The sequence below is a fragment of the Molothrus ater genome, chromosome 4 (genome assembly GCF_012460135.2).
Source record: "Molothrus ater isolate BHLD 08-10-18 breed brown headed cowbird chromosome 4, BPBGC_Mater_1.1, whole genome shotgun sequence".
NCBI lineage: Eukaryota > Metazoa > Chordata > Aves > Passeriformes > Icteridae > Molothrus > Molothrus ater.
Window position 1 is genome coordinate 72,258,705 of NC_050481.2, and position 26,679 is coordinate 72,285,383.

General features: G+C 51.5%; 1 protein-coding gene across 4 annotated transcripts in view; it reads left to right on the forward strand.

Moving 5' to 3' along the window:
- Positions 1-26,679, forward strand: part of EXOC6B (exocyst complex component 6B) — a 310,416-nt gene that overhangs the window by 179,878 nt on the left and 103,859 nt on the right. For all 4 annotated transcript variants that reach the window (XM_036382126.1, XM_036382128.1, XM_036382125.1 and 1 more), the window contains exons 9-18: positions 8,641-8,724; positions 8,842-8,888; positions 11,024-11,144; positions 15,567-15,638; positions 16,494-16,591; positions 17,330-17,435; positions 18,309-18,418; positions 22,441-22,552; positions 24,089-24,223; positions 25,949-26,128. In XM_036382126.1, the coding sequence (XP_036238019.1) occupies positions 8,641-8,724; positions 8,842-8,888; positions 11,024-11,144; positions 15,567-15,638; positions 16,494-16,591; positions 17,330-17,435; positions 18,309-18,418; positions 22,441-22,552; positions 24,089-24,223; positions 25,949-26,128 (1,065 nt within the window). The remainder of the gene's footprint in view (positions 1-8,640; positions 8,725-8,841; positions 8,889-11,023; positions 11,145-15,566; positions 15,639-16,493; positions 16,592-17,329; positions 17,436-18,308; positions 18,419-22,440; positions 22,553-24,088; positions 24,224-25,948; positions 26,129-26,679) is intronic.

A 26,679-nucleotide genomic window follows, 5' to 3' on the forward strand; every position in this document is an offset into this window, starting at 1 on the left:
AGCTGGTTTTGGGGTGAAAAAAGGGTGATTTGTAAGGGTTTAAAACTTCTGTGCTGCTTTTGGTAAGATGTGTCCCATCCAAGCTGCTGTGCTGAGCTATTGAGCAGTTGGGGTTGGGTTTGGGGTATTTCCATGGAATTCCAGGGTTGTGAGGGGGGATAGGGATGGGATCCAGGTTGGACTGAGTGGGTTCCTAGCATGAATGTGTTGTTTGGCACTTGCAGGCAAATTAAAATGGAGCCCTGAGCTGGGGCTGTCTCGGGCAGGTGAGGGTGACACAGCCCAGGGCTCTGCTCACGGTGTGAGGGGAAGGAAATCCTGATTTTTGTTGGAAGGAGACTGGAATTGCCTAAACCATGAATAAACCCCCCCTGAAATGGGATTTTGGCCCCAAATCTGGCTTTTCCCCCTCGCAGAACGTGGGACAGGGTTGGTGGTCAGGGCCCTCGGAGCCCAGGCTGCGAGGTGGGTGCTGTGTGGGATACTCAGAGCTCTGAGCAGCCTGGTGGGAAGGGATGGATGGGGCCACCTGGGTGGGCAGGGGCCTCAGGAGGGCTCCAGTCCAACCTCCTGCCTGGAGCTGGGAGATCAGACCGGGTTTCTCAGGGATTTGTCCAGCCTGGCCTGGAAGGGTTCCAAGGATGGAGATTGGGATCCAGCTTTGGGAATTTCTTTCTACTGCTTTGTGCAATCATGGGATATTCTGAGTTGGAAGGGACTCACAAGGATCCACCTCTGAAGGGAATCATCAAAGGATCAAAACCCACACCTTGGTGTTATCAGCACCCTGCTCCAACCAATCTCAGGGATTTTTATTGTTCTCCTTGTGGAAAAACTTCCTGTCTACCCAAAATTCCCATCTTTATCCACAGAGGAACTCCCAAACCGGTGGTGCCCAGTTTGTGAGGGGTTCAGGGTTTCTCCCTTTCCATGAGGGATGTTTGGAATTTGTCCTTTTGGATGTCACCATGTTGGGCTGTTCCTCCAGCCTGCCCAGACCTCTCCAGGCGTTGGCTCTGCCTTGAGTCTGTCAAGTTTTCACCAAATCTGGGGACATCTGCAAAGTGGAGAGACCTTGTCCAGGGCTCCTGCAGGTCTTTGGTGAGGCTGTGGAGGGAGCAGGTCCCAGAATTCCTGTTATTCCCAATCCCACTTGCTGTGGGCTCCATGGAAAGCTTTGCTGGTTGTCCCAGGCCGGGTTGGACACTGGGGATTGGAGCAGCCTGGGACAGGGAGAGGTGTCCCTGCCATGGCAGGGGTGGAACTGGGTGGGATTTAAGGTCCTTCCCACCCAAACCATTCCGTTGATAAATCCAGGTGGATGCTGGGTTTAGGATTCTCCAAGCATGGAATTAAAGCCAGGTTCATCCCTGATTATTTAAACCAGAGCTGCAGGGATGGGACTGAGCTGCTCTGTGGGTGAGGGGTACAAAAACCTCCTCCAGTGGATGTAAAATTGGGCTGTTCTGGTAAATTTGGGCTGTGTCCATGGGTTCTGTGGATCGATTTCCCTGGTGTCAATAGATCCACAACAAACTGGCACAACCTGGGTTTTCCCAGGAGGAATCGCCTCAGCAGACCTTGCAGCACATCCCCTTCCTTGCTGTCGTTGTGATGGGATTTTAATGGAAGAGCTCAGAGGATCCACTGGTTTTTAGGGAATGATTAATGATGTTCCAAATGGGAAGGGTTTGGGGTGGCTCAGGCAGTAACATCCCACGGGAATGTTGGGTTATGGATACCCTGGGTTATCCAGGTAGGAAATATGTAAAGTGCAGGAGGGGCATTTCTGCTGCAGGCTGAGGAGAAATTGTGCTCCAAACCGCTGTCATCCCAATCCCCAAAGTCCCATTTCCCTGGGCATTTTGATTATTCCTGGAGAATAAAACCAGGAGCACATTTTTTCCTGGTGTAATCCCAGCTCGCTTGGCTCTCAGCTCCGCGCTGCTCCCGAATCCCGAAACATTTTTGGGTTTGTTCAGCTGCTGTTTTTGCTTTCTTGTGATTATCCTCTGTTTTCCCTTCTGTGGTGTTCATCCCCGCTGGTAATTATCCCCCTCTCCCTGCCAACTCTGTGAACTCCGGGGCTAATTTGAGCAGGAGAGTTCTGCCCGGTAATTTTACAAATATGAGGCGTTATTGAGGGTTTTTCCTGGACCGGTGATTACAAGGAATGGGTCCTTTGGGAGCCAGGAATCCTTTGGATTCCTCTGCTCCCTCAGAGGGGCTGGGAGCTGGGTGAAGCTGGAATTAAAGCTGGATGGAAAAGGAGCAGTTCCTCTGCCCAGCACCGGCGCTGGGTTCCATGGAATCGCTGAGGTTGGAAAAGCCCTCCAGGATTGAATCCAGCTGTTCCAAGGCCACCACTGACCGTGTCCCCAAGTGCCACATCCACAGCGATGGGGACTCCAGACCTCCCTGGGCACTTCCAGTGCTTGACCACCCTTTCCATGAAGGAATTTTCCCAAATATCCAACCTAAACTTTCCCAACAGGCCCTTTCCTCTTGTTCTCTCCCTAAACTGTGAGAGAGGAGCAGCCCTAAAAACACAAATCCCACCTGGAGTTTCAGCTGGGTGGCCCAGAAAACTCAGGATCTTGTTGTTGGCTCTGGAGTATTCTTGGTCTGGTTGATGTGTTCGTTTGGTTTTTTGCTTTTTCGAATTTTTTTTATCCAGAGGAAAACAGGATTCAGGCATGGAATTCAGAGGAGTAATGGATTATCTGGAGACCTGAGAAGATGAATAGTCCTAAACAGATCAAATGTGGGAAACTGGGTGGTCTGAGCTCAAACTGCCACGAAGAGGAAGAAATATTTTCCATTTTGAAGAGAATGTAATATGGCAGCAGTGGGAATATCAGGGGAGATGAGGGAGGAATGCACTTAGGAGAAAGGGATGGGACTGGGAGGATGAAAAATGGGAGCAGGGTCACGAGAGGGGCTGTGGGGAGGATGAGGTTTTTGTTGGAGGAACCTTTCATGAGAGAGTCCCTGATTCCTGGGGCAGCCAGAAATGGCTCAGGAAAGAGAACCCAGGGAGCAGTGCCGTGAGGGGATGGGTTTGGTCACACTGGCAGGTCCCTGGGCCATAAATTTTGGGGAAACTGTTAAAATGTGAATAGGATTCTCTGATTTTCTTTTTGGGAATGGTTTCAAAGGAGCAGATTTGCTGCTCCTTCCCTTCTGCTGCAGTTCCCCTTTGTTGGATTGGAACAAGGAGGTGGCACCCAAAACCTTCTGCGGCTGAGGAGAATCCAGCCAAGGATGGGAGTCAGGTTTATTGTGGGGCCTTCCTGGGCCACCTCCAGCCCAGCTCCAGTCACTTCTCCTTCTCCTGCCTGTGGAAAACACGTTTTTCCTCTGGAAGAGATTCCAAAGTAATTTTAAATTTCAGAGGTTGTGGTGAAGCTGCTCCAGGTGCCTCACCCTCCTCAGAGCCACGGGTGAAACCGGGATGGAGAGCCGGCCTGGGGTTTGTCCTGGATCACAAATCCCAGCTTTTCCCCTGTAGTCAGGTTCAGGACCAACTAGAATCTATGAGAAAGGGGAAGGAGCTGAGGAGTGGGCTGGGAATTTTGGTTCCTGTGCTTCCCTGAGCCCCAGGACCTGTGGGGCTCCCCCATCCTGTGGTGCTCCTGAGGAGCTGGTGGGGAAAATTCCCCATGGGAATGGTGGGGAGCTGCTGGAGAGAGCCCAGAGGAGGCCCCGGAGCTGCTGCAGGGCTGGAGCCAGGCTGGGAGAGCTGGGAATGTTCCCCTGGAGAAGGGAAAAATCCAGGGAATCCTCAGAGCCCCTTTCAGGGCCTGAAGAGAGCTGGAGAGGGGCTGGGGACAAGGCCTGCAGGGACAGGAGCCAGGGAATGGCTCCCACTGGGAAAGGGGAGATTGGGCTGGGATCTTGGCAAGGAATTCCTGCCTGGGCTGGAATTCCCAGGAAATCCCAGGAATTCCCAACCCCTGGATCCCTGGCAGTGCCCAGGGCCAGGCTGGGATGGACTTGGATCCACCTGGGACAGTGGGAGGTGTCCCTGCCCATGGATGGGGTGGGATGAGGAGATCTTTCAGGTCCTATCCCACCCAAACCAGTCTGGAATTCTGTGGAATTGGGTTGGACACAGCCATGGTGGGACACTGGAAGTGCAGTCGGGTGTGAGGTGGCTCCTTGTCCTTTCTTTCCTGAAGGAAAGTGTGGATGAGCAGGCAGGGTCCTGGAGCTGGAGGATGAGGGATCAATCCCAGATCTGCCTGGATTTGGTGCAGTCTCAGCAGAAACCTCCAAAATTTACTCTTATAATTGGTCTGAGGCCTCCTGCTCTGATGAGCTGCTCTCGGAGATTCCAACGAGTCCTTGAGGCCACCACAAAATATTGGGGAAATGGCAGCTTCTGTGAGTCCAGTGATTAATTAATTACTCATTAATTTCCAGGGGATGGTGCACCATGAATGAGGGGTTTGGTGTTTGAGTGTCCAACCACGGTCCTGCTGCTGGTGGTGGTGGCTCAGCCTCGCTGTGCTCCTGCCTTTGATGGTGCCACATGTTCATTTATTAAAGAAATGGTTTAAAAAACACCTTCAGTTTTAGATTGGCCCCAAAATACAACTATTTTTTAGTTTTTTTAAGTTGTAATTTTTAATTTTTAATTTTTTTTTTAAGTAATTTCCTCCAGCTTAATGAGTGGCTTCACTCCGAGGTGTCAGTGATGGCACCAGGGCTGGGTTGATGAAGATGGAGATGATCAGGGGAAGTTGTGCTGCTTGTGGAGGTTTGGAGAGCCAAGGCCCAGCAGAATTTAATAAATCCCTTTGGCTTTGTCCCTTAGTGGTTGTGTGGGAGTGAAACAATCCCTTTTTCCATGGTTTTCCTGTGGTGGAGAGGACATGGGTAACACCAGGATTGTGAGAATCACCGAAATTCAGGCCTTGGAGAGGGGCTCAAAGTGAGGTGGCTGCTCCCTGCTTGGAATTTATCACTTTTTAACTTCAGGCACCACCTAATTTTATCTCTTGGTTTGATAAAATTGCAATAATTCTCCTCTTTCTGGGTCTCACTTGTAGATCCCTGATTTCTGTCTCAGGATCCTTCCCTTTCCTGAGGGAAACAGCTTTTGGGAGAGTGGGGAACGCCTGACAGGGAAATGTTGGTTCACAGTTCCTGGTTCTAAAATCTCTCTTAAAATACCAAATTTCTCATAGATCCAAGTTGCTCCTGAACCTGATTACAGGGGGAAAAGCTGGAATTTGTCATCCAGGTTTGCCAGGGTGGCTGGATGTGCCTGGCATGCACTGGGAGCTGCTCATCCTGATCCCCCTGAGACTCAGCCAGGACAAAAAGCAGAATTCAAGGACAAAATCCACATTTAGAATCTCCACATCCCTTTGCAGTGCACCTGCACAGTGGCTAGGAGGTTTTGGGGATGGATTTGAGCACCTAAAAAGGTTTTGGGGATGGATTTTAGGACCTTAGAAGGTTTTTGGGAATGAATTTTAAGACCTAAGAAGGTCTTGAAGATGGATTAGAGTAGCTAAAAAGGTGTTTTAGATGGTTTTTAGGACCTAAGAAGGTTTTTTAGATGGATTTTTTCACCTAAGGAGGGTTGGGGATGGATTCTTGCACCTGAGAAGATTTTGGGGATGGATTTTTGGACTGTAGGAGGTTTTGGGGATGGATTTGAGCATCTAAGATTTTTGGGGATGGATTTACCTACCTAAGAAGGTTTTGGGGGTGGATTTTTGCACCTAAGAAAGTTTTGAGGATGGATTTTTGGACTGTAGGAGGTTTTGGGGATGGATTTGACCACCTAAGAAGGTTATGGGGATGGATTTTTTTTACCTCAGAAGGTTTTGGGGATGGATTTGAGCACCTAAGAAAGTTTTCTTTGATGGATTTTAGCACCTAAAAAGGTTTTTTGGATGGATTTTGACACCTTTGGGAAGGGTAGAATTAGGTGGGAGAGCTCTGGGCACATCCCTGGGCTGATTCCTGCCGGAGCCTGGAGCTGCACTTGGAGAAGAGAAGGAGCAAGTCAGGCTATGGCTCCTCACAAGCCCTTGGTAGCTGAGGGCATCCCGAGGCAGCCTGGTTGTATAATGCCACAACAGCTGGAGAATCATTAAATTACCATCAGGTTTTGCTTTTAATTAATTTATTTTCTGGAGAGGAGCAGGTTGACAGCTGGTGCCTCGCTCAGGTGATATTTGTTGTTGCATGTTGTTTGTTTTGTGAATTCTAAATGAGGCTGAGTTGGGTTTTTTGAGTTTTTTTTTTTCCCCCTCTCCCTTGGCTCCCAACAGTTCAAAGCAAGACGTTGTCCCTTCCCTGAGATGTTTGTGATCCAATTTCAGACAGAAAACAGGGAGGGTGTGGAGGAGGGAGGATGGGCAGGGATGAAACATCCAGGCTGGATGGCCCGGGGGCTCATCCCTGGGCTCTGGGGAGCTCCAGGACGGGGATGCTGAGGTGGAGCCTGGTTTGGAGCAAAGATCGCCCCAGAGGGGCCGTCCAGAGTCCAGCCCAGGGGGGATGGCCATGGAGAGGGGTCAGCTGTGGGGAGGGAAATCCTCCGGGCACTCAGAGCCACGGCAAGTTGGGAAAAATGAGCTGCAGAGTTAATTTCTCCCAATGCTGCAAAGTGGTCTTGAGGAGTGCTGTACCCCAAACCCATTCTGGAATTCTGTAGACAAAATACATTCTGGAATTCTGCACTCCAAACACATTCTGGAATTCTGCGCCCCAAACACATTCTGGAATTCTGTACTCCAAACACATTCTGGAATTCTGCACTCCAAACACATTCTGGAATTCTGCATTCCAAACACACTCTGGAATTCTGTACTCCAAACACATTCTGGAAATCTGTACACAAAACACATTCTGGAATTCTGCACTCCAAACACATTCTGGAAATCTGTACACAAAACACATTCTGGAATTCTGTAGACAAAATACATTCTGGAATTCTGTACACAAAGTCCATTCTGGAATTCTGCACCCCAAACACACTCTGGAATTCTGTACACAAAACACATTCTGGAATTCTGTAGACAAAACACATTCTGGAATTCTGCACTCCAAACACATTCTGGAATTCTGTACACAAAACACATTCTGGAATTCTGTACACAAAATACATTCTGGAATTCTGCACTCCAAACCCATTCTGGAACTCTGCACTCCAAACATATTCTGGAATTCTGCACTCCAAACATGTTTTGGAATTCTGTACCCCAAACACACTCTGGAATTCTGTACTCCAAACACATTCTGGAATTCTGTACACAAAACACATTCTGGAATGCTGCACCCCAAACGCATTCTGGAATTCACAGATTCCCAGGAGGGCTTGGTTGGAGGGACCTTTTGAGCCCATCCATGTGTAGGGAATCTTCAGCTGTCCCAGGGTGCTCCGGGCCCTGTCCAAGCTGGCCTTTACTTCCCCCTGTTTGTGTCTTTGGTGTCTTTTGGCCCCTCATTCTCTTTGCTGACACCACCACTGGTTGTTCCATGGAGCAATAAATCCAATATTTGTCCAAATTGTGGTCCAGAAAGCAGCTGGGCACATCCCTGTGTATCCCAGGAATGGGGCATGGAACGTTCCTGTACCTGAGCAGTTGGGGTTGGACTCGGTGTGTTCAGATCAACTCTTTGTGCTCTGATACTTGAATGGAATTTTGGGGGAAAGTTCCACATTTGTGCTGGCTGGACACAAGGTTGGACATTGAATGTCCCATCTCTGGGGTGGCAGCAGGGCCAGGGCAGTGCCACAGTGTCCCTGTGCTGGCACCGCCAGGGCACCTCCAGGGCTGGGGAGAGCCCCAGAGGGGCTGGAGCGTGGCCAGGGCAGGAACAGAGCTGGGAAAGGGCTGGAGAATCCCTGAGGGAGCTGGGAAAGGGCTGGAGAATCCCTGAGGGAGCTGGGAAAGGGCTGGAGAGTCCCTGAGGGAGCTGGGAAAGGGCTGGAGAATCCCTGAGGAGCTGGGAAAGGGCTGCAGAGTCCCTGAGGGAGCTGGGCAGGGGCTGCAGAGTCCCTGAGGGAGCCGGGCAGGGGCTGCAGAGTCCCTGAGGGAGCTGGGCAGGGGCTGCAGAGTCCCTGAGGGAGCTGGGCAGGGGCTGCAGAGTCCCTGAGGGAGCTGGGCAGGGGCTGCAGAGTCCCTGAGGGAGCCGGGCAGGGGCTGCAGAGTCCCTGAGGGAGCCGGGCAGGGGCTGCAGAGTCCCTGAGGGAGCCGGGCAGGGGCTCAGCCTGGAGCAAAGGAGGCTCAGGGGGCCCTTGTGGCTCTGCACAGCTCCTGCCAGGAGGGCACAGCCGGGGGGATTTGGGATCTTATCCCAGGGAACAGGGACAGGAGCAGAGGGAACGGCCTCAGGGGAGCTCAGGGTGGGCACTGGGAGGAATTTCCCCATGGAAAGGGGGTCAGGGATTGGAAGTGCCCAGGGAGGTTTGGAGTGCCCATCCCTGAGGGATTTTGGGCCCTGTGGATGTGGCTCTTGGGGACATGGGGCAGAGGTGGCCCTGGTGCTGCTGGGCATGGTTGGACTCACAGATCTCAGAGGGCTTTTCCAACCTCAGCAGTTCCATGGTTTACATTCCAAGTGACCTCTTCCTGCACATCCTGAGGGCTGCAATGACCCTTTCCTGTTTTCCAGGGAGCCCGGGAGACCTTTGAGAGCTACTACAGGAAGCAGAGGAGAAAACAAGCGCGGCTGGTGCTGCAGCCTCCCTCCAACATGGTCAGTCTGGCCTGGAACCTCATCCTGGGCTCCTGCTGCCCCTGGCTCATCCCTAAAATCCCTCCTTGCCCTCGGCCACCTGGGTTTTAACCTCTGCTCCCTCTCTCTTTGTTGCAGCACGAAACTTTAGATGGCTACAGGAAGTATTTCAATCAAATTGTAGGGTAGGTGTTCCTTTTATACACAGCCCTGCTAAAAACGGGTGGCCTGGGCTGCTGAGGAGCCCAAAAAAACCAGGAGAGGAGGGAATGTTGGTATTTTTGGTGGTCCTCAAAGCCAAAACAGGACGAAAAAAGAGGTGGTTTGTGCTTTTTAAGTGCCGTAAAGTGAATTTTATCCGCTTTGCTGTGTCACTGGGGGGAGCGGGGAGGGACCTGCCAGCTCTTATAGCAGTCTGTGAATTTCTGGGAATTTCACGGATTTTCTATGAATTTTGGAGGATTTTATATTAATTTCTAGGATTTTTTATGAATTTCTGTGAATTTCAGGGACTTTCTATGAATTTTGGGGGATTTTTAATGAATTTCTAGGAATTTTTATGAATTTCTGGGAATTTCAGGGATTTTCTATGAATTTTGGGGGATTTTTTTATGAATTTCTAGGAATTTTTATGAATTCCTGGGAATTTCTGGGAATTTCTTGGCGTTTCTGGGAGTTTCTGGGAATTTGAGGATAAATGTTTGCTGTGGATTATGTTCACCTTCTTGCCCCGCTAATGACATGAATGGGTCCTCTGCCTTAATGATTCTGGAATATTTAACAATTATTCTCTAATTACTTTCCTGCTGGAGGAGGTGATTCTCTGTTCCCCAGAGCTGCTTTTTTGTCACGCTCAGATTTGAAGAAAAATCTTCCAAACTGAGCTCCGAGAGGAGAATTCCAAAGGCTGCTGGTCCATAAAAACTGGACAGGATTTGTTCTTTCTTCAGCTAATAATGAGAATCATTTCAATTCCTAATTACAACCACCACAAACTCCACGTGTGCTGCTCCCCTCCTGCAGCTCCCTGCTCCTGGCCTGGATTTCCTTGGAGAAAACCACCTGGAAATCCGCGTGTCACCATTTAAAATGGCCACACTCTCACCTTCATTTTCCCTGGAAAACACTTTTTTTGGGGTTTTTTTTTGGAGCAGCAGAGTTGATCTCCAGCTGGAGATTGGAGCAAATTGATTGTCTGGAAATTTGGGAGCACGTGGTGGGGCTGGGTGGGAGAGAGGATTTTCCCTGCAGTTCCAACATTTTTCCCTGCAGTTCCAACATTTTTCCTTGTACTTAAAACATTTTTCCCTGCAAATAAAGCAGTTTTCCCCTGCAGATAAATCATTTTTCCCTACAGTTCCAACATTTTTTCCCTGTACTTAAAACATTTTTCCTGCACTTAAAGCATTTTTCCCTGCTGATAAAGCATTTTTCCCTACAGTTCCAACATTTTCCCTGTACTTAAATAATTTTTTTCCTGCAGATAAAGCATTTTCCTGCAGATAAAGTATTTTCCCTGCAGATAAAGTGTTTTTCCCTGAAGATAAAGAGGGAAGACAAAGTTTTCCCTATACTTAAAGCATTTTTTCCCTATACTTAAAGAATTGAAGATAAAGTTTTCCCTATACTTAAAGCGTTTTTCCCTACAGTTCCAACATTTTTCCCTGTACTTAAATAATTTTTTCCTGCAGATAAAGTGTTTTTCCCTGCAGATAAAGCATTTTTCCCTGCAGATAAAGTGTTTTTCCCTGCAGATAAAGTATTTTTCCCTGCAGATAAGGTATTTTTCCCTGAAGATAAAGAGGGAAGACAAAGTTTTCCCTATACTTAAAGCATTGAAGATAGTTTTCCCTATACTTAAAGCATTTTTCCCTGCAGATAAAGCAGTTTTCCCCACAGTTCCAACATTTTTCCCTGTACTTAAAGCACTCTTTCCTGCAGATAAAGAAGATTTCCCTGCAGATAAAGCAGTTTTCCCTGCAGATAAAGCAAGATAAAGTGTTTTCCCCAGTTGTGATGGGATTGCTGCTGGCTGCAGCAGAGTTTAATCCGTGGTTCTTGTGGGAATAACGAGGTGGGGAACCCGTGGAGGGGGAATTCTGCCTTTGTGTACACACACAGAGCGGCACAGGGAGGGTTTCACCTCCCTCCCCCAGCCCAGTGGAATCAAAAATGAGGGAACAAAGCACTTGGAGCAGCCTGGGTTTGCCCAATCCCCCCAAACCCGGACCCATGGGTGCTCCCCCCTCACCCGAAGGGGCTCGGGGATGTCCTCGGGCCCCTCAGATGTGAGGTTTCGGTGGCGTTTTCTGCGTTTCAGGTTTTTTGTGGTGGAGGATCACATCCTGCACACCACGCAGGGCCTGGTCAACCGGGCCTACATTGATGAGCTGTGGGAGATGGCCCTGTCCAAAACCATCGCGGCCCTCAGGACCCACTCCGTGAGTAAAAGCCCAGCAGAGCTCAGCTGTTGCTTGACTGTCCTTGACATGCTGCAACTCTGCCTTTCCCCCCCCCCGCCTCAGGATTCTTTGTTTTCCCTCTTTTCCAATGAGTGTTTAAAGCAACGACACAGACACGCAGATAATTCTCTTTCTCTGGGTTTTTTAGCCTCTTGGTTGACTGCATTTCCCCACCAAAGTCGGTATTTTGAAGAGTAAAACAGTGGGTTTGTGTTTTCATCATTATTTAATCCAGAATTTTTGAGGAGCACCAGCAGAGGGATTGATTTGTCCCAAAAAACTTGGGGGGGAGGAAAGCATCTTTTTGGAAAAGCATGACCTTGTCTGATTCAGAATCAGAGAATCTCAGGGTGTTTTGGGCTGGAGGGGACCTTGGAGATCATCTTGATCCCTTAAATTTCATGGCTGAAAAATGGGTTAGAAATGGGCTAAAATTGGGCTGGAAAATGAGCTGGAAATGGGCTAAAAATAGGCTGAGAAACGAGCTAAAAATTGGCTGAAAATAGGCTGAAAATGGGCTGAGAAACTAAATCCAGAGGGAGAGAACCCCAGAGAGAGCCAGGAGCACCTTGGGTGGAAATCTGGGAAGAGAAGGACACAAACAGCAGTTTTGGAGCATCCTGGTGCAATGGAAGGAGGTGGAACCGGATGGGATTGAAGGTCCTTTCCACCCCACACCATTCCATGGCTCTTCCTGCACCTGGATCTCTCTGGCATGAGGGACCCCAGAAGGTTCCTGGTGTTCTCCATCCCCATCCAGGTGACTGGAAAGTTGATTTTTCCCAAAATCTGGTGTTAAAGCATCTTTTTGGCACACTGAATCATGGCCTTGTTTGATACAGGATTGGAGAATCTCAGGATGGTTTGGGTTGGGTTGGAGGGGACCTTAGAAATCATCTTGAGCCCTTAAATTTCATGGCTGAAAAATGGGCTGGAAATGGGCTAAAAATGGGCTGGAAATGGGCTGAGAAATGGGCTGAAAACCCAAATCCAGAGAGACAGAACCCCAGGAGAGAGGCAGGAGCACCTTGGGTGAAAATATGGGAAGAGAAGGACACGGATCTCTCTGATGAACCTGGATCTCTCTTGGATGAGGGACCCCAGAAGGTTCCTGGTGTTCTCCATCCCCATCCAGGTGACTGGAAAGTTGATTTTTCCCCAAAAACTGGGGCTAAAGCATCTTTTTTGGCACATATGTTCAGAGAATCCCAGAGTGGTTTCGATTGGAGGGGACCTTAGAGATCACTTTGATCCCTTAAATTTCACAGCTGTAAATGTGCTGAGAAATGGGCTGAAAAAATGGCTGGAAATAGGCTGGAAATACCAAATCCAGAGAGACAGAACCCCAGGAGAGATCAAGGGTGAAAATATGGGAAGAGCAGGACACAGATCTCTCTGATGAACCTGGATCTCTCAGTGATGAGGGACCCCAGAGGGTTCCTGGTGTTCTCCATCCCCATCCAGGGACTTGAAAGTTGATTTTTCCCAAAAAAACTGGGGCCTAAAGCATCTTTTTGGCACGCAGGATCAGACAATCCCAGAGTGGTTTGGGTTGGAAGGGACCGTGGAGATCATCTTGATCCTGTAAATTTGGCGGTTGTGAATGAGCTGAGAAATGGGCTGGAAAATGGGCTGGAAATAGGCTGAGAAATGGGCTGAGAAACCAAATCCAGAGAGACAGAACCCCAGGAGAGATCAAGGGTGAAAATATGGGAAGAGAAGGACACGGATCTCCCTGATGAACCTGGATCTCTCTGGGATGAGGGACCCCAGAAAGTTCCTGGTGTTCCTCATCCCCATCCAGGGGAATGAAAAGGGAAAGTTGATTTTTCCCAAGAAACTGAGGGGGAAAGGCATCTTTTTGGCACATGATCAGACAATCCCAGAGTGGTTTGGGTTGGAGGGGACCTTAGAGATCATCTTGATCCCTTAAATTTTGTGGCTGTGAAAGTGCTGAGAAATGGGCTGAAAATGGGCTGAAAACCCAAATCCAGAGAGACAGAACCCCAGGAGAGAGGCAGGAGCACCTTGGGTGAAAATATGCGAGGAGAAGGACACGGATCTCCCTGATGAACCTGGATCTCTGTGGGATGAGGGACCCCAGAAGATTCCTGCTGTTCTCCATCCCCATCCAGGTGACTGGAAAGTTGATTTTTCCCCAAAAACTGGGGCTAAAGCATCTTTTTTGGCACATATGTTCAGAGAATCCCAGAGTGGTTTCGATTGGAGGGGACCTTAGAGATCACTTTGATCCCTTAAATTTCACAGCTGTAAATGTGCTGAGAAATGGGCTGAAAAAATGGCTGGAAATAGGCTGAAAATACCAAATCCAGAGAGACAGAACCCCAGGAGAGATCAATGGTGAAAATATGGGAAGAGCAGGACACAGATCTCTCTGATGAACCTGGATCTCTCAGTGATGAGGGACCCCAGAGGGTTCCTGGTGTTCTCCATCCCCATCCAGGGACTTGAAAGTTGATTTTTCCCAAAAAAACTGGGGCCTAAAGCATCTTTTTGGCACTCAGGATCAGACAATCCCAGAGTGGTTTGGGTTGGAAGGGACCGTGGAGATCATCTTGATCCTGTAAATTTGGCGGTTGTGAATGAGCTGAGAAATGGGCTGGAAATAGGCTGAGAAACCAAATCCAGAGAGACAGAACCCCAGGAGAGATCAAGGGTGAAAATATGGGAAGAGAAGGACACGGATCTCCCTGATGAACCTGGATCTCTCTGGGATGAGGGACCCCAGAAAGTTCCTGGTGTTCCTCATCCCCATCCAGGGGAATGAAAAGGGAAAGTTGATTTTTCCCAAGAAACTGAGGGGGAAAGGCATCTTTTTGGCACATGATCAGACAATCCCAGAGTGGTTTGGGTTGGAGGGGACCTTAGAGATCATCTTGATCCCTTAAATTTTGTGGCTGTGAAAGTGCTGAGAAATGGGCTGAAAATGGGCTGAAAAACCAAATCCAGAGAGACAGAACCCCAGGAGAGAGGCAGGAGCACCTTGGGTGAAAATATGTGAGGAGAAGGACACGGATCTCCCTGATGAACCTGGATCTCTGTGGGATGAGGGACCCCAGAAGATTCCTGGTGTTCTCCATCCCCATCCAGCACATTTACAGCTGTGAAATTTAAGGGATCAAAGTGATCTCTAAGGTCCCCTCCAATCGAAACCACTCTGGGATTCTCTGAACATATGTGCCAAAAAGATGCTTTAGCCCCAGTTTTTGGGGAAAAATCAACTCCTCCTTCCCCCCCAGCTCCTGTGCTGCCAGGGGGGATAAACACCAACCCCCCCAGCTGCAAACCTGTGTTTGTTTTTGTTTCAAGTGGGATTTTCTCGGAGCTGGCAGCAGGAGGCTGAGGCAGGCCCGGCCACGGGGTTTTTTTGGTGTTCCCAGCTTTGTTACCGCTCAGGTTGTTTCAAGTGGTGCCAAAGGGAACGCACGGAGTGGCTGCCAGGGGAGGCTTTTTCAGCAATCACAAAACATTCCCTGCTTTCCCAACCCCTGTGGCCACCACCATTTATTTGCCCTGAGCACTCCCAGTTCAACCAGTGCCCTGCATCCCAAAAACTGGGATCTGAGGGAGGGTCTCACCTTGCTGAGGCCATTTGGATCCTTCCAAGGCAGACAAATTTATCCCTGGATTTTCCTCCTCGCCGCAGACGGGGACATCTTTAATCACTGGTGATGCTTCAGGGCATTATCTTTCTTCCTGACTCTCCTTTTTGGACAGGGAGATGGAAAACGTGTGTCTCCCAGTCCTTCCCTCTGATTAATGGAGCTGTTCCTCCTGGAGTTTCCAGCGAGCTTTAAATCCCACTCCCTTTCCAGCCTGGGATCACTGATTCTATATTTGGGCAGCCTCTGTCTCAAACTCCACATTTTTCAGCGCATTTTTGGCTGCTCTTGGGAAGCCCAGGGGGGGACTGGGGCTGCTCTGGGGACACTGAGCCGTGTCTGGGGGGTTTGGAGCAGGATAAATCCCCGTGCTGGAGCTGGAATCCAGCGTGTTTTTCCCTCAGCCTGGCTGAGATGCTTCATTACCGTCAGACACAACACGGTAAATATTAAATGAGAGGCAAATGAAATGAGAGGTAAATATTAAATGTCACCCTGTCCCACGGTGACAACACCACGGGAGCCATCTCCTCTCGCTGCCCAGCAGCTCCTGGGCAGTTTTAGACACACCTCAGGTATCTCTGGGGCAGCCCAGAGCCTTCTCCAGCCCGGGGAGCAGAGCCTTATCACCCTTATCAGCATTATCACCCTTATCAGCCCTGCCCCGTGCATCCCTCGCTGCTCCTGGGCAGTGTTGACCAGAGCCCTGGTGGCACAGAGGGGCTCAGGGCAGGGTTTGGGCTGTGCCACGCAGTCACAGCCGTGTTTTCCTCTCCAGTCCTACTGCTCTGACCCCAGCCTGGTGTTGGACCTGAAGAACCTCATTGTGCTCTTTGCTGACACGCTGCAGGTACGTGGGGCTCTCCCGGGGCTCCCAGAGCTCCAGCAGGGCTTTGGTGCCTGGGCTGGGCTGGCCAAGCTCCTTTCTTGGCATTTCTGGGCCAAAAAAATGCCAGAATTTATTTGGCATTTCTGGATGACCTGAGGGACAGCCTGGTTTTGTCTGTGCAAGGACCGAGCTTGGCCACCTCAGCCTGGGACAGCTCTGGGTGCTGCTCCCTTGGTCAATCACCCCCTGAGCCCCTCCAGCTGCACCAGGGGTGGTGCTAGAGGAGGATTTACCCCTGTTAAATACAGATAATGGTCCCCAGCTGCACCAGGGATGGTGCTAGAACAGGATTTACCCCTGTTAAATACAGACAGTGATCCCCAGCTGCACCAGGGATGGTGCTGGAGGAGGATTTACCCCTGTTAAATACAGACAATGATCCCCAGCTGCACCAGGGGTGGTGCTAGAACAGGATTTACCCCTGTTAAATACAGGCAGTGATCCTCAGCTGCACCATGGATGGTACTGGAAGAGGATTTGCCCCTGTTAAATACAGAAAAGGAGCCCCAGCTGCACAAGAGCAGGATTTACCCCTGTTAAATACAGACAATGATGCCCAGGGGTGGTGCTGGAGGAGGATTTGCTCCTGTTAAATACAGAAAAGGAGCCCCAGCTGCACCAGAGGAGGATTTGCCCCTGTTAAATACAGAAAAGGAGCCCCAGCTGCACCAGAGGAGGATTTGCCCCTGTTAGATACAGACAATGATCCCCAGCTGCACCAGGGGTGGTGCCTGAGGAGGATTTGCCCCTGTTAAATACAGACAGCGATGCCCAGCTGCCTGCTGGGGGTTTCATTCCCTTCCTGCTGCTCTGCAGGGCTATGGCTTCCCCGTGAACCAGCTCTTTGACATGCTGCTGGAGATCCAGGACCAGTACAGCGAGACCCTGCTGAAGAAATGGGCTGGGGTCTTCAGGTGAGAGGCTGCAAAAGAACCTCCTGGCACTGACACAAAGGAACCTCCCTCACTGAGGGGTTCTGGCCTCTCTGTGGGAGTTTTTGAGGGGTTAATGGTAGAATCATGGAATGAGTTGGGTGGGAAGGGACCTTAAAGCCCATCCAGGGCCACCCCTGCCATGGAGCTGCTGGAATAAATCCAGAGGAGACCCCAGAGCTGTTCCAGGGCTGGAGCCAGGCTGGGAGAGCCGGGAATGCTCCCCTGGAGAAGGGAAAATTCCAGGGAATCCTCAGAGCCCCTGGAGGGGCTCCAGGAGAGCTGGAGAGGGGCTGGGGACAAGGCCTGCAGGGACAGGAGCCAGGGAATGGCTCCCACTGGGAAAGGGGAGATTGGGCTGGGATCTTGGCAAGGAATTCCTGCCTGGGCTGGAATTCCCAGATTTGCTGGGGCTGCCCCTGGATCCCTGGCAGTGCCCAAGGCCAGGCTGGGATCCACCTGGGACAGTGGGAGGTGTCCCTGCCATGGAGGGGGTGGCACTGGGTGGGATTTAAGGTCCTTTCCCACCCAAACCATTCCGTGGTTCTGTGCCCTTGCTCCATCACCGAGCTGTGGCTGCTTTGGGATATCCCTGGCTGCTGCTGCAGGAATTTGGGATCCCACCTTAGCCTGGCACCAGCCTCTGGGAATCTCCTGGCCCAGCAGGAAAACCTCCCCCTCACATTTGTCTCCTTGACTCTTCTTTTCTTCTCTTCCCAGAAATATCCTTGACTCGGATAACTACAGCCCCATCCCGGTGTCAAATGAAGAAGTTTATAGGAAAATCGTTGGGCAGTTCCCATTCCAGGATGCTGAACTTGAAAAGGTAAATCTTGGAATGGGGAGAATGGCCTGGCCTGGCTGCTGGGGCAGGAGAACCTCACACCCTTTGTGGGCATTGACAGGATAAAAAAAGAAACCCAAATCACCCCCCCAACCTAAATAAACAATGAAAGAGAAAGGAAAATAACGGGAAAGAACAAATATTCCTCCCATGGGATGCATTTCTCCTGGTGTGGATGAGGGAAGTGGGATTTGTGTTCCTCTCAGAGTGTTCTGTCACACAGGTAGAAACACACTTCCGCTGGCATTTTATTCCCATTTTATGGACCCAGGGATTGACCTTTGTTGGTTTTTGTCTCATATTTAGAGAAAAAGAGCCCAAAAATGTGATGGTTCTTGGCCTTTGCACGAGCGTGTGCTTGGAAAACCAGAGTGTATCTAGATGTCCCCTAAATCCTAAATCCACACCTGTCAGGCAGTAAATTCAACCCTGGTGATCCCAGTCAGGGGTTCAGATTTCTGTGTCCTGCCCCAAAATTCAGTCCTGGGGTTCAGCTGCTCCCTGCACCTCCCAGCTCGGAGCGCTGGGGGTGAAAACTGGGAAAATCTGGTGTTGGAAAATCTGTTTGCTCCTGGTTTTTGGGGTCGTTGGGCAGCACCTGGGGGAGGTGAGCAGGAAAACACCTCGTGCATGGTGGAGGAGGAATTCCAGGTGTCCCCAAGGAGGGAGGGGAAGGGAGTTGGGAGAGGGAATGGCCCCAAAGCCCCCCTGCTCCATTTGTGGTTATCAGCTCTCCCCCTTGGCTGTAGTGTTGATAAAATCCGGGATAAATCCCAGAATTGCTTTACCTGCCTGGCAGAGCCCTCCCTGCTGTCCCTGCCCTCCCTCTGGAGCTGTTCTGCCCCTGTTTTCCAGCAACCCTTCCCAAAGAAGTTCCCCTTCTCGGAGTTCGTGCCCAAGGTTTACAGCCAGATCAAGGAGTTCATCTACGCCTGCCTCAAGTTCTCCGAGGACCTGCACCTCAGGTGGGAAACGTGCCCTCAGAGAGCTCAGCTGAAGTAAAACATGGGGCCTGTCCAGGCTGGAAGTGGCTCTGGAGCAGTGGGATTTTGGCTGGCCACGTCTGCCCCTGCAGGGGCAGATCCCAGGATGGTTTGGGTTGGGAGGAACTTTGGGCATCGTCTCCAAACCCGTCACAGGGACACCTTCCACAGTGCTCCAAGCCTCCTCCAGCCTGGCCTTGGACACTTCCAGGGAATTCCACACTCCCAGGACAATCCCAGTTGGGGCTGTTTCCTTTGAGATGTTTCTGCATCATTCTTTTGATAAATAAATGAACGTGGGTGTCTGGAGAGAGGCTGTGGTGGCCACTCGTCACCAGGGCCTGCTGGAACATCTCTGATCCCCCCAGGCCTCCCCTCACTGCTCCCCAGGGAATGGGAATCCCGTGGTTCCATGGAAGTGTTGTCAGGAAGACTCTGAGGGTTGGATTTTTGGTCAGGAACAAGTTTCAGCTGCTGGTTTCGTGCTTTTGTTGTTCTTGTTTCTTCGAGGAGTTTATATACAAATAATGTGATTTTTTTTTTTTTTTTTTTAACCTGAAAAATATTCCATGTGTTTACCCTCCCTGCTCCATCCCAGGGTGCTTTGATGCTCGTTTCACCCATGTGTACGTGTGTGAGACTGAAAACCAGCAGGGTCTGCCAGGAACTGAGAGCTGGGGCTTTGCCTTTGCATCAGCAGCATTCACAGCTTGGGAGAGGCTTAGAAACGCAGGACAAGAGCTTGGCTGAAGGGATTCATCCTCCTTCCCTTCCCTGGGCCAACACGAGGCTGGATTGGGGTGGGGGCAGTTCCACCTCCTTGGGAGCTTCATATCCTGGCCATGACCTGACCCTGGAGCTGCTGGAGAGAGCCCAGAGGAGGCCCCGGAGCTGCTGCAGGGCTGGAGCCCCTCTGCTCTGGAGCCAGGCTGGCAGAGCTGGGAATGCTCCCCTGGAGAAGGGAAGGCTCCAGGCAGAGCTCAGAGCCCCTGGCAGGGCCTGCAGGGGCTCCAGGAGAGCTGGAGAGGGGCTGGGGACAAGGCCTGCAGGGACAGGAGCCAGGGAATGGCTCCCACTGGGAAAGGGGAGATGGGGCTGGGATCTTGGCAAGGAATTCCTGCCTGGGCTGGAATTCCCAGATTTGCTGGGGCTGCCCCTGGATCCCTGGCAGTGCCCAAGGCCAGGTTGGATCCACCTGGGACAGTGGGAAGTGTCCCTGGAGTTGGATCCAAATGGGATTTAAGGTCCCTTCCATCCCAACCCCATCCCCTGTGCCCCATGGCTGCTGTGGAGCTGGGACAGTTCTGGGAACACAGTGGCTGTTCCAGTGCCTGCCCCAGGCTCTCCAGGATTTTCCAGCTCTCCTTGGAGCCAGGAATGCCAATTTGGAGAGCCCCTTTCCCTGCAGGTTGCTTCGGGAGCTCAGGAGCTTCTCCCCCATGTTCCACCCCATCCTTGCAGTGGTGGCAGCTTCTCCTCCTCCTGGTGGCTCCCAGGGCCCCTAACCCAGGGTCACCATGGCCCCTCTCCCTTCCCAGAGCCCATTCCCTGTGGGTGCTGCTCCCCATGGCCGGGGTGATTGGCCCTGGCAGGGCAGGGAGCAGAGGTGTCCCCGTGGGTCCCTCCTGGGGCTCTCTCTGCACCCATTATTAAAATTCCTTTCCACATTGGATTTTCCAGCCCTTTCGGAGCAGCGAGGGGGAGGGGAGCCCCAGCTCCAGCTCTCAGAGCCAAACATTTGGAATATTTCTCTGCAAACCCCTGTTGACACTTTCTTCATTTCACCCTGACAGCTTGAATTAGGTTTTATTAGGAAGCTTGGCTACAAAGCCGGCAGCGAGTTCCCTTTTCTCCTCCCTTTCTTTTTTCCCCTGGCCCTGTCATTTACGGAGCACCCCGGAGTGCTGGGGGTCAGCCCGTCACTCACAGGGGCCTGGAGGTCACCGCAGCTGCCACAGGATCCGGGACAGGAGCTGTCATTATCCCAGACAGTTCCCTTCAAGCCTTTTCCTGCACAGCACAGCCCGTGGCAGAAAGTGGAGCTCCCATTTTATGGGTTTTTTTTTTTTCCTCTCCCCCCTCCCCTAATTATTTTGTTAAAGCAGCTCCTTGTATTTGTTGGATGGGAGGGTTCCCCTTGATGTGGGAGTTGTTTCATTTGAGGAAAGTTTGGAGCCCCGGGTGGGTTTGTAGGGCTTGGAGTTTTTATTATTGGCACTATTAATTGGATTGGAGCAGGAAAATTTCCTTTATCTCCTCAGCACTTTCTCCTTTTTACATGGTGAGTTCATCAGGTTGTCTTTAAAGGTACCCTCTTGTTTTTTCCAGTGGAATTTCCCACTTGGAAATAGGGAGTATCTGTGGAAAACAGTGGGTGCAAGGGTGATCAGCTCTAATCCACCAAGGCTTCGTTTGGGTTGGGTTTATTGCAAACAAAGCCCCAAACCTGGAAGAACTTGGGATACAAAGTGCAGGGACACCTCCCACTGTCCCAGGGTGCTCCAAACCCCAATGTCCAGCCTGGCCTTGGACACTGCCAGGGATCCAGGGGCAGCCCCAGCAAATCTGGGAATTCTATCCCAGGGCCTCACTGCCCTCCTAGTCTGGAATTCCTTGCCAAGATCCCATCCAAGCCATTCCCACCCCCCTGCTTGCAGCATCCCAACACCCCCCACCTTTCTCCCGGGATAACTTCAAGGTTGGCTTTTGTTTCCCATGTCAATCCCAGCTCTGTGACGTGGCCCCTCTGTCAGGTGGAGCAGGAGAAGGAGCCAAAGGTCAGGGGCTCGATTTACCGGGAGGATCAGAGTTCCTGCCCAGCCTTCCCGATGGGAATTCCCTCTCCTGCCCCTCCTGCAGGAGACAATTCCCACTCCTGTCAGGGCTAATCCAGAGCCAAGCACAGATCCAAGGAGCCTCTGGCAGGGGGGGTTGGCAAAACCTCCTGGAGAAGGGAGAGGTGGCACCATGAGCACCTGGGAGGGGCTGAACCCCCAAATTCCAACAGTGCTGCTGCTCCAGACACCTGGGAAAGGGCAGGAATAGGGTGCAGGAGCTTCCAGTCTGGTGATACAGGGCTGCAGCCAGGCTGGGAGAGCTGGGAATGTTCCCCTGGAGAAGGGAAAATTCCAGGGAATGCTCAGAGTGCCTGCAGGGGCTCCAGGAGAGCTGGAGAGGGGCTGGGGACAAGGCCTGCAGGGACAGGAGCCAGGGAATGGCTCCCACTGGGAAAGGGGAGATTGGGCTGGGATCTTGGCAAGGAATTCCTGCCTGGGCTGGAATTCCCAGATTTGCTGGGGCTGCCCCTGGATCCCTGGCAGTGCCCAAGGCCAGGCTGGACACTGGGGCTTGGATCCCCCTGGCACAGTGGGAGGTGTCCCTGCCTATGGATCGGATTTAAGGTCCCTTCCAACCCAAACCACTCTGGGATTCTGGAGATGGAGCTGTGCTGTGCTGGGGAGTCCCTGTGTGGAAATCCAGGGATCATTGGTAGTGTGCCCTTCTAAGCCCATTCCCTGTGATTTTGCTCACTCCTGCAGTTTTTCCAGTTTCCTTTTAAGATCCCTTCCAACCTGAGCATTCCATGGTTCTGTAATTTTGTCTAAAAGCCCAGAAAGGGCTGAGAGGGGAATGTTGGGGAGTTTGATTTGGGGTTTCACCATTGGAGTTCTTTTCCCTTGTACTGAACATGCAACCCCCAGTGTTGAGGGTAGGCTTGTGCTGATGCCATGGGTGGCCCTTCCTTAGGCTGGACCAGCTCCTCTTGGATGGGAGCCTGAAGAATTTGGGATCTGCAGGTGTTAATTCACTTTTCCTTCTGAAACATGGATAAAAAGGCTTAAATTGTTGTATTTTGATGCATTTCAAACATCAGCTCCTGTGAGCCCTGCAGGGCTGCTCAGGGGTGAGGCAGAGGAGAGGTGGGAAGGAGGACGAGGAGAATTCCCAGGGTTTTTTTTTCCTTGGAGCATCTTGCAAATTCCTCTTTAAATTTTACTTTGTAGCTCCACGGAAGTCGATGACATGATCAGAAAATCCACAAATCTGCTGCTGACCCGGACCCTGAGCAACTGTTTACAGAATGTCATCAAGAGGAAAAACGTTGGACTGACAGAGGTGGGCTGTGGATTCCCTTGGGAATGGAGCCACAGGGAATGGCTTCCCTCTGCCAGAGGGCAGGGATGGATGGGATCTTGGGAAAGAATTCCTGGGTGAGGGACTGAGCTGGAATTCCCAGATTTGCTGTGGCTGCCCCTGGATCCCTGGCAGTGTCCAGGGCCAGGTTGGACACTGGGGCTTGGATCCACCTGGGACAGTGGGAGGTGTTGGGGTTGGAATTAGATCATCTTTGAGGTCCCTTCCAAGCCAAACCATTCCTGGATTGTGTGATTCCAGGGCAGGGTGACAGGAGGTCCCTTGGAACTCCCTCAAGCACCTTTAGAGGTGCTGGTTTGGAGCATTCCATGAAATATTTGCCTGGAAAACTGCTCAGAGTTGTTGTACAAAGTGAGGAACTTTAGCTGGTGGGAAAGTGGAGAGGTTTCTTTGCTATTGGCTGTGAATTTTGCTCTTTACATTTTGGGCAATGCTACAAATAAGAGTTAAAGTCAGAGGACTTCAGGGAGGACCAGAGAGGATCCAAGAGGGAAATGTGAGGGGATGGGAGAGCAATCCTCATTTTAAGGTCATGTTTGAGTGGATTCAGCACATTGCTGCAGCACAAACTCTAATTTGGGATTTTCTTTCTGTGGTCCATTCTCTTTTTTTGTACAAAATCATGTTCCTGATGATTTTAATCCATGTAAATCTGCAGGTCTCCCGGACAGGTGGGACCTCTGAGAGTTAAACAAGGTGTTACTAATTGCTGGTATTAAACAAGGAGTTACTAATTGTTTACTTAATTATTGCTGCCTTGCATCGTGTCACCCAAGGCTTTCCCTTCCCAACTTCTCATTTATCCTGGACACCCTGTTCCACTTCTGCACCTTTCCAGTGTCTCTTCTCCTTCCCCATGTCCAGGCTGAGCCTCCCAGGGTGTCACCAGCACCAGTGCTGGGATCTTTGTGGTGTCACTTCCCAGTTTCTGCACCTGCACCTTTGAAATCGCGGATGAATCCAACCTCCTTCAGATCTGGGAGCGTTTCCAAGCCCTTCCTGCACGGGAGGTGGCTGCAGACAGCCCCACCACGCTCCAGCAGTGAAATGACACCAACCCAGGGCGTTCTGCTGCCCCGGGGGCTGGCAGGGATCTGCTCACCCCACACCTGCCAGAGCCAAATCTCGTGGTTCCTTTGTTCAGGGCCCGTGTGATGCTGCTCTGTGTCACTCAAGTTCGGGTTATTTTTTGGGTTCAATGGCAGCCAGGAGCCTCCTGATGTGTCCTGGCAGTTTTTTTTGGGGAGCCCTGAGTGACAGCTCAATGTAGGAAAGTCCTTGAAAAGAAAAAAATCACCTCCCGTGGTATTAGTGGCTGTCATGGGAAACGCTTCCCCTCCAAAATTATCTTGGATTTAGGTGTTGTTAAAGGAGGTGAGACTGGAGCCCGTAGCAAAGCCCGGGGTGTTTGCACAGCGTCAGCATTGCATGGAACTGGCATCCCTTCCCCTGGCACAGCCCTGGCAGCGGGGCTGAAACCCTTCTCTGCCTTCCCAGCTGGTGCAGATCATCATCAACACCACCCACCTGGAGAAATCCTGCAAGTTCCTGGAGGAGTTCATCACCAACATCACCAACGTGCTGCCCGAGACCGTGCACACCACCAAGCTCTACGGGACCACCACCTTCAAGGTGAGCTCTACAGGACCACCACCACCACCTTCAGGGTCCCAGCCCTGGGTGGGTGCTGGGAGGGATCTGCTCAGGAGGCCTCAGGGCCAGCTGGGCTGAGCCCAAGGATAATTCTGGCCTGTTCTTGGGAGGTTGCGCCATCGCTTTGGGTTTGTCCTTCGGAGCGTAGCTCCTGTCGAGATCATGGGAGGTTTTGTCCTTAATTTACAGTACTAATTAGCTAAAGGATTAAGGAGATCTTAAACAAAAGCCTGATGTTTCCTATTTAAATAAATCCTCGCTTTGCTGTTGGAGTGCTGTGTCATGGACACCAGGTTCCTCTTCCACCCAGGAGGAAGATTTCCAGAATTTGTATTTCTCCATCTTCCCACTCCTTTTAGCATTATCCCCTAAAAATCAGGGCTGACAGGAACTCCCAGAGTTCCCAACCTTTAAATCCCACTCCAGGAGTGCTTTATATGGGATCTGGTTGGGTCGAGTGTGGGGTGTCCTGTAGAGATCCAGAGGTGGGAACAGCAGGAATGGGTTTGGTGAGGCTTTGCCTTGGGGTGACTCAGTCTCGTGTCCCCAGGGAAGTCCATCCTGGGTTTATTCACCTGTCTGACCTGCAGCTGAATGTCCTGCCCTTGTTGTGGCAGGGAGGCTCCTGAACCCCAGCCCTGTGCTGGGTTTGGTGGGGTTTCCATAGGGGATGTTCCTCTCCCACCTCAGAATCACAGGATGTTCTGAGCTGTAGGGATCATCAGCTCTGGAATGCCCCATCCAGGGGTTGAACACCACCTTGGTGTCATCAGCACCAGGATCCCTCCCCTGGAGCCAGTCTCTCCTCCATCTCCTCTGGATTTGTCCTCAGGTCACATCAGGGGCAGATTCCAGCTTGGTGCTGCCCACCACAGCCCGGTGGTCCCTGTCCCGCCAGCCTGAGGCCGCAGCAGCCTCGTGGTGGCTGCCCTGAGCTTTAGGGTTGTGTCAAATCCCAGTCTAAAGGTTGGGTGAAGCTCCCATCCCTTAAGAGGATGGTGTGAAGCCCCCATCCCACACAGGGTCCTGGTGGTGTGGAACTCTCATCCCATGTGGGGTCTCTGGGGTGTGAAGCCCTCATCCCAGATAGGATCTCAGTGGTGTGGAGCCCCCATGCCACGTGGGATTTTGGTGGTGTGGAGCCCCCATCCCATGTGGGGTTTTGGTGGTGTGGAGCCCCCATGCCACTGGGATTTTGGTGGTGTGGAGCCCCCATCCCCTGTAGGATTTTGGTGGTGTGGAGCCCCCATCCCCTGTAGGATTTTGGTGGAGTGGAGCCCCCATCCCACGTGGGATTTTGGTGGTGTGGAGCCCCCATCCCACGTGGGATTTTGGTGGAGTGGAGCCCCCATCCCACGTGGGATTTTGGTGGAGTGGAGCCCCCATCCCACGTGGGATTTTGGTGGTGTGGAGCCCCCATCCCCTGTAGGATTTTGGTGGTGTGGAGCCCCCATCCCACGTGGGGTTTTGGTGGTGTGGAGCCCCCATCCCACGTGGGGTTTTGGTGGTGTGGAGCCCCCATCCCACGTGGGATTTTGCTGGTTTGGAGCCCCCATCCCACGTGGGATTTTGCTGGTTTGGAGCCCCCATCCCACGTGGGATTTTGCTGGTTTGGAGCCCCCATCCCACGTGGGATTTTGCTGGTTTGGAGCCCCCATCCCCTGTAGGATTTTGCTCCCATCCCACATCCTGCCTCATTCCCAGGACGCCCGGCACGCTGCCGAGGAGGAGATCTACACCAACCTGAACCAGAAGATCGACCAGTTCCTGCAGCTGGCTGACTACGACTGGATGGCCCCGGAGCCGGGCAGCCGGGCCAGCGAGTACCTGGTGGATCTGATCGGCTTCCTGCGCAGCACCTTCGCCGTGTTCACACACCTCCCGGTGAGCCCGCCCTCCCTCCTGCTCCCGCCTCCTGTGGGAGCTCAGACCTCACGGGCTGTGCTGGAAACAGGGTCTGGGGATGCGGGGAAAAAAAATCTGTTTTTAAAAGGAGGGTGTGATGGTGTTCACAGGGGTTCTTGGATGAGGGAAGAGACGAGAATGTTGACTCCATGTTTCAGAGGGCTTGATCTATTATTTTATGCTAAGAGTAGAATCAGAAAGAATGATAACAAACCTTCTGTCTCGGACAGAGAGTCCGAGCCAGCTGACTGTGATTGGCCATTAATTACAAACAAACCAACATGGGCCAATCCCAGATGCACCTGTTGCATTCCACAGCAGCAGATAACCATTGGTTACATTTTGTTCCTGAGGTCTCTCAGCTTCTCAGGAGGAAAAATCCTAAGGAAAGGATTTTTTCATAAAAGATGTCTGCGACAGAAGGGGTTTCACGTGTCGCCACAAGCTCTGGGCTTCAGGACTCCCAATTATTTGCAAGTCTAGTTTTGTGGGATTGAGGCTCTCTCCCAGCCCACCGTGTATCAGCAGGG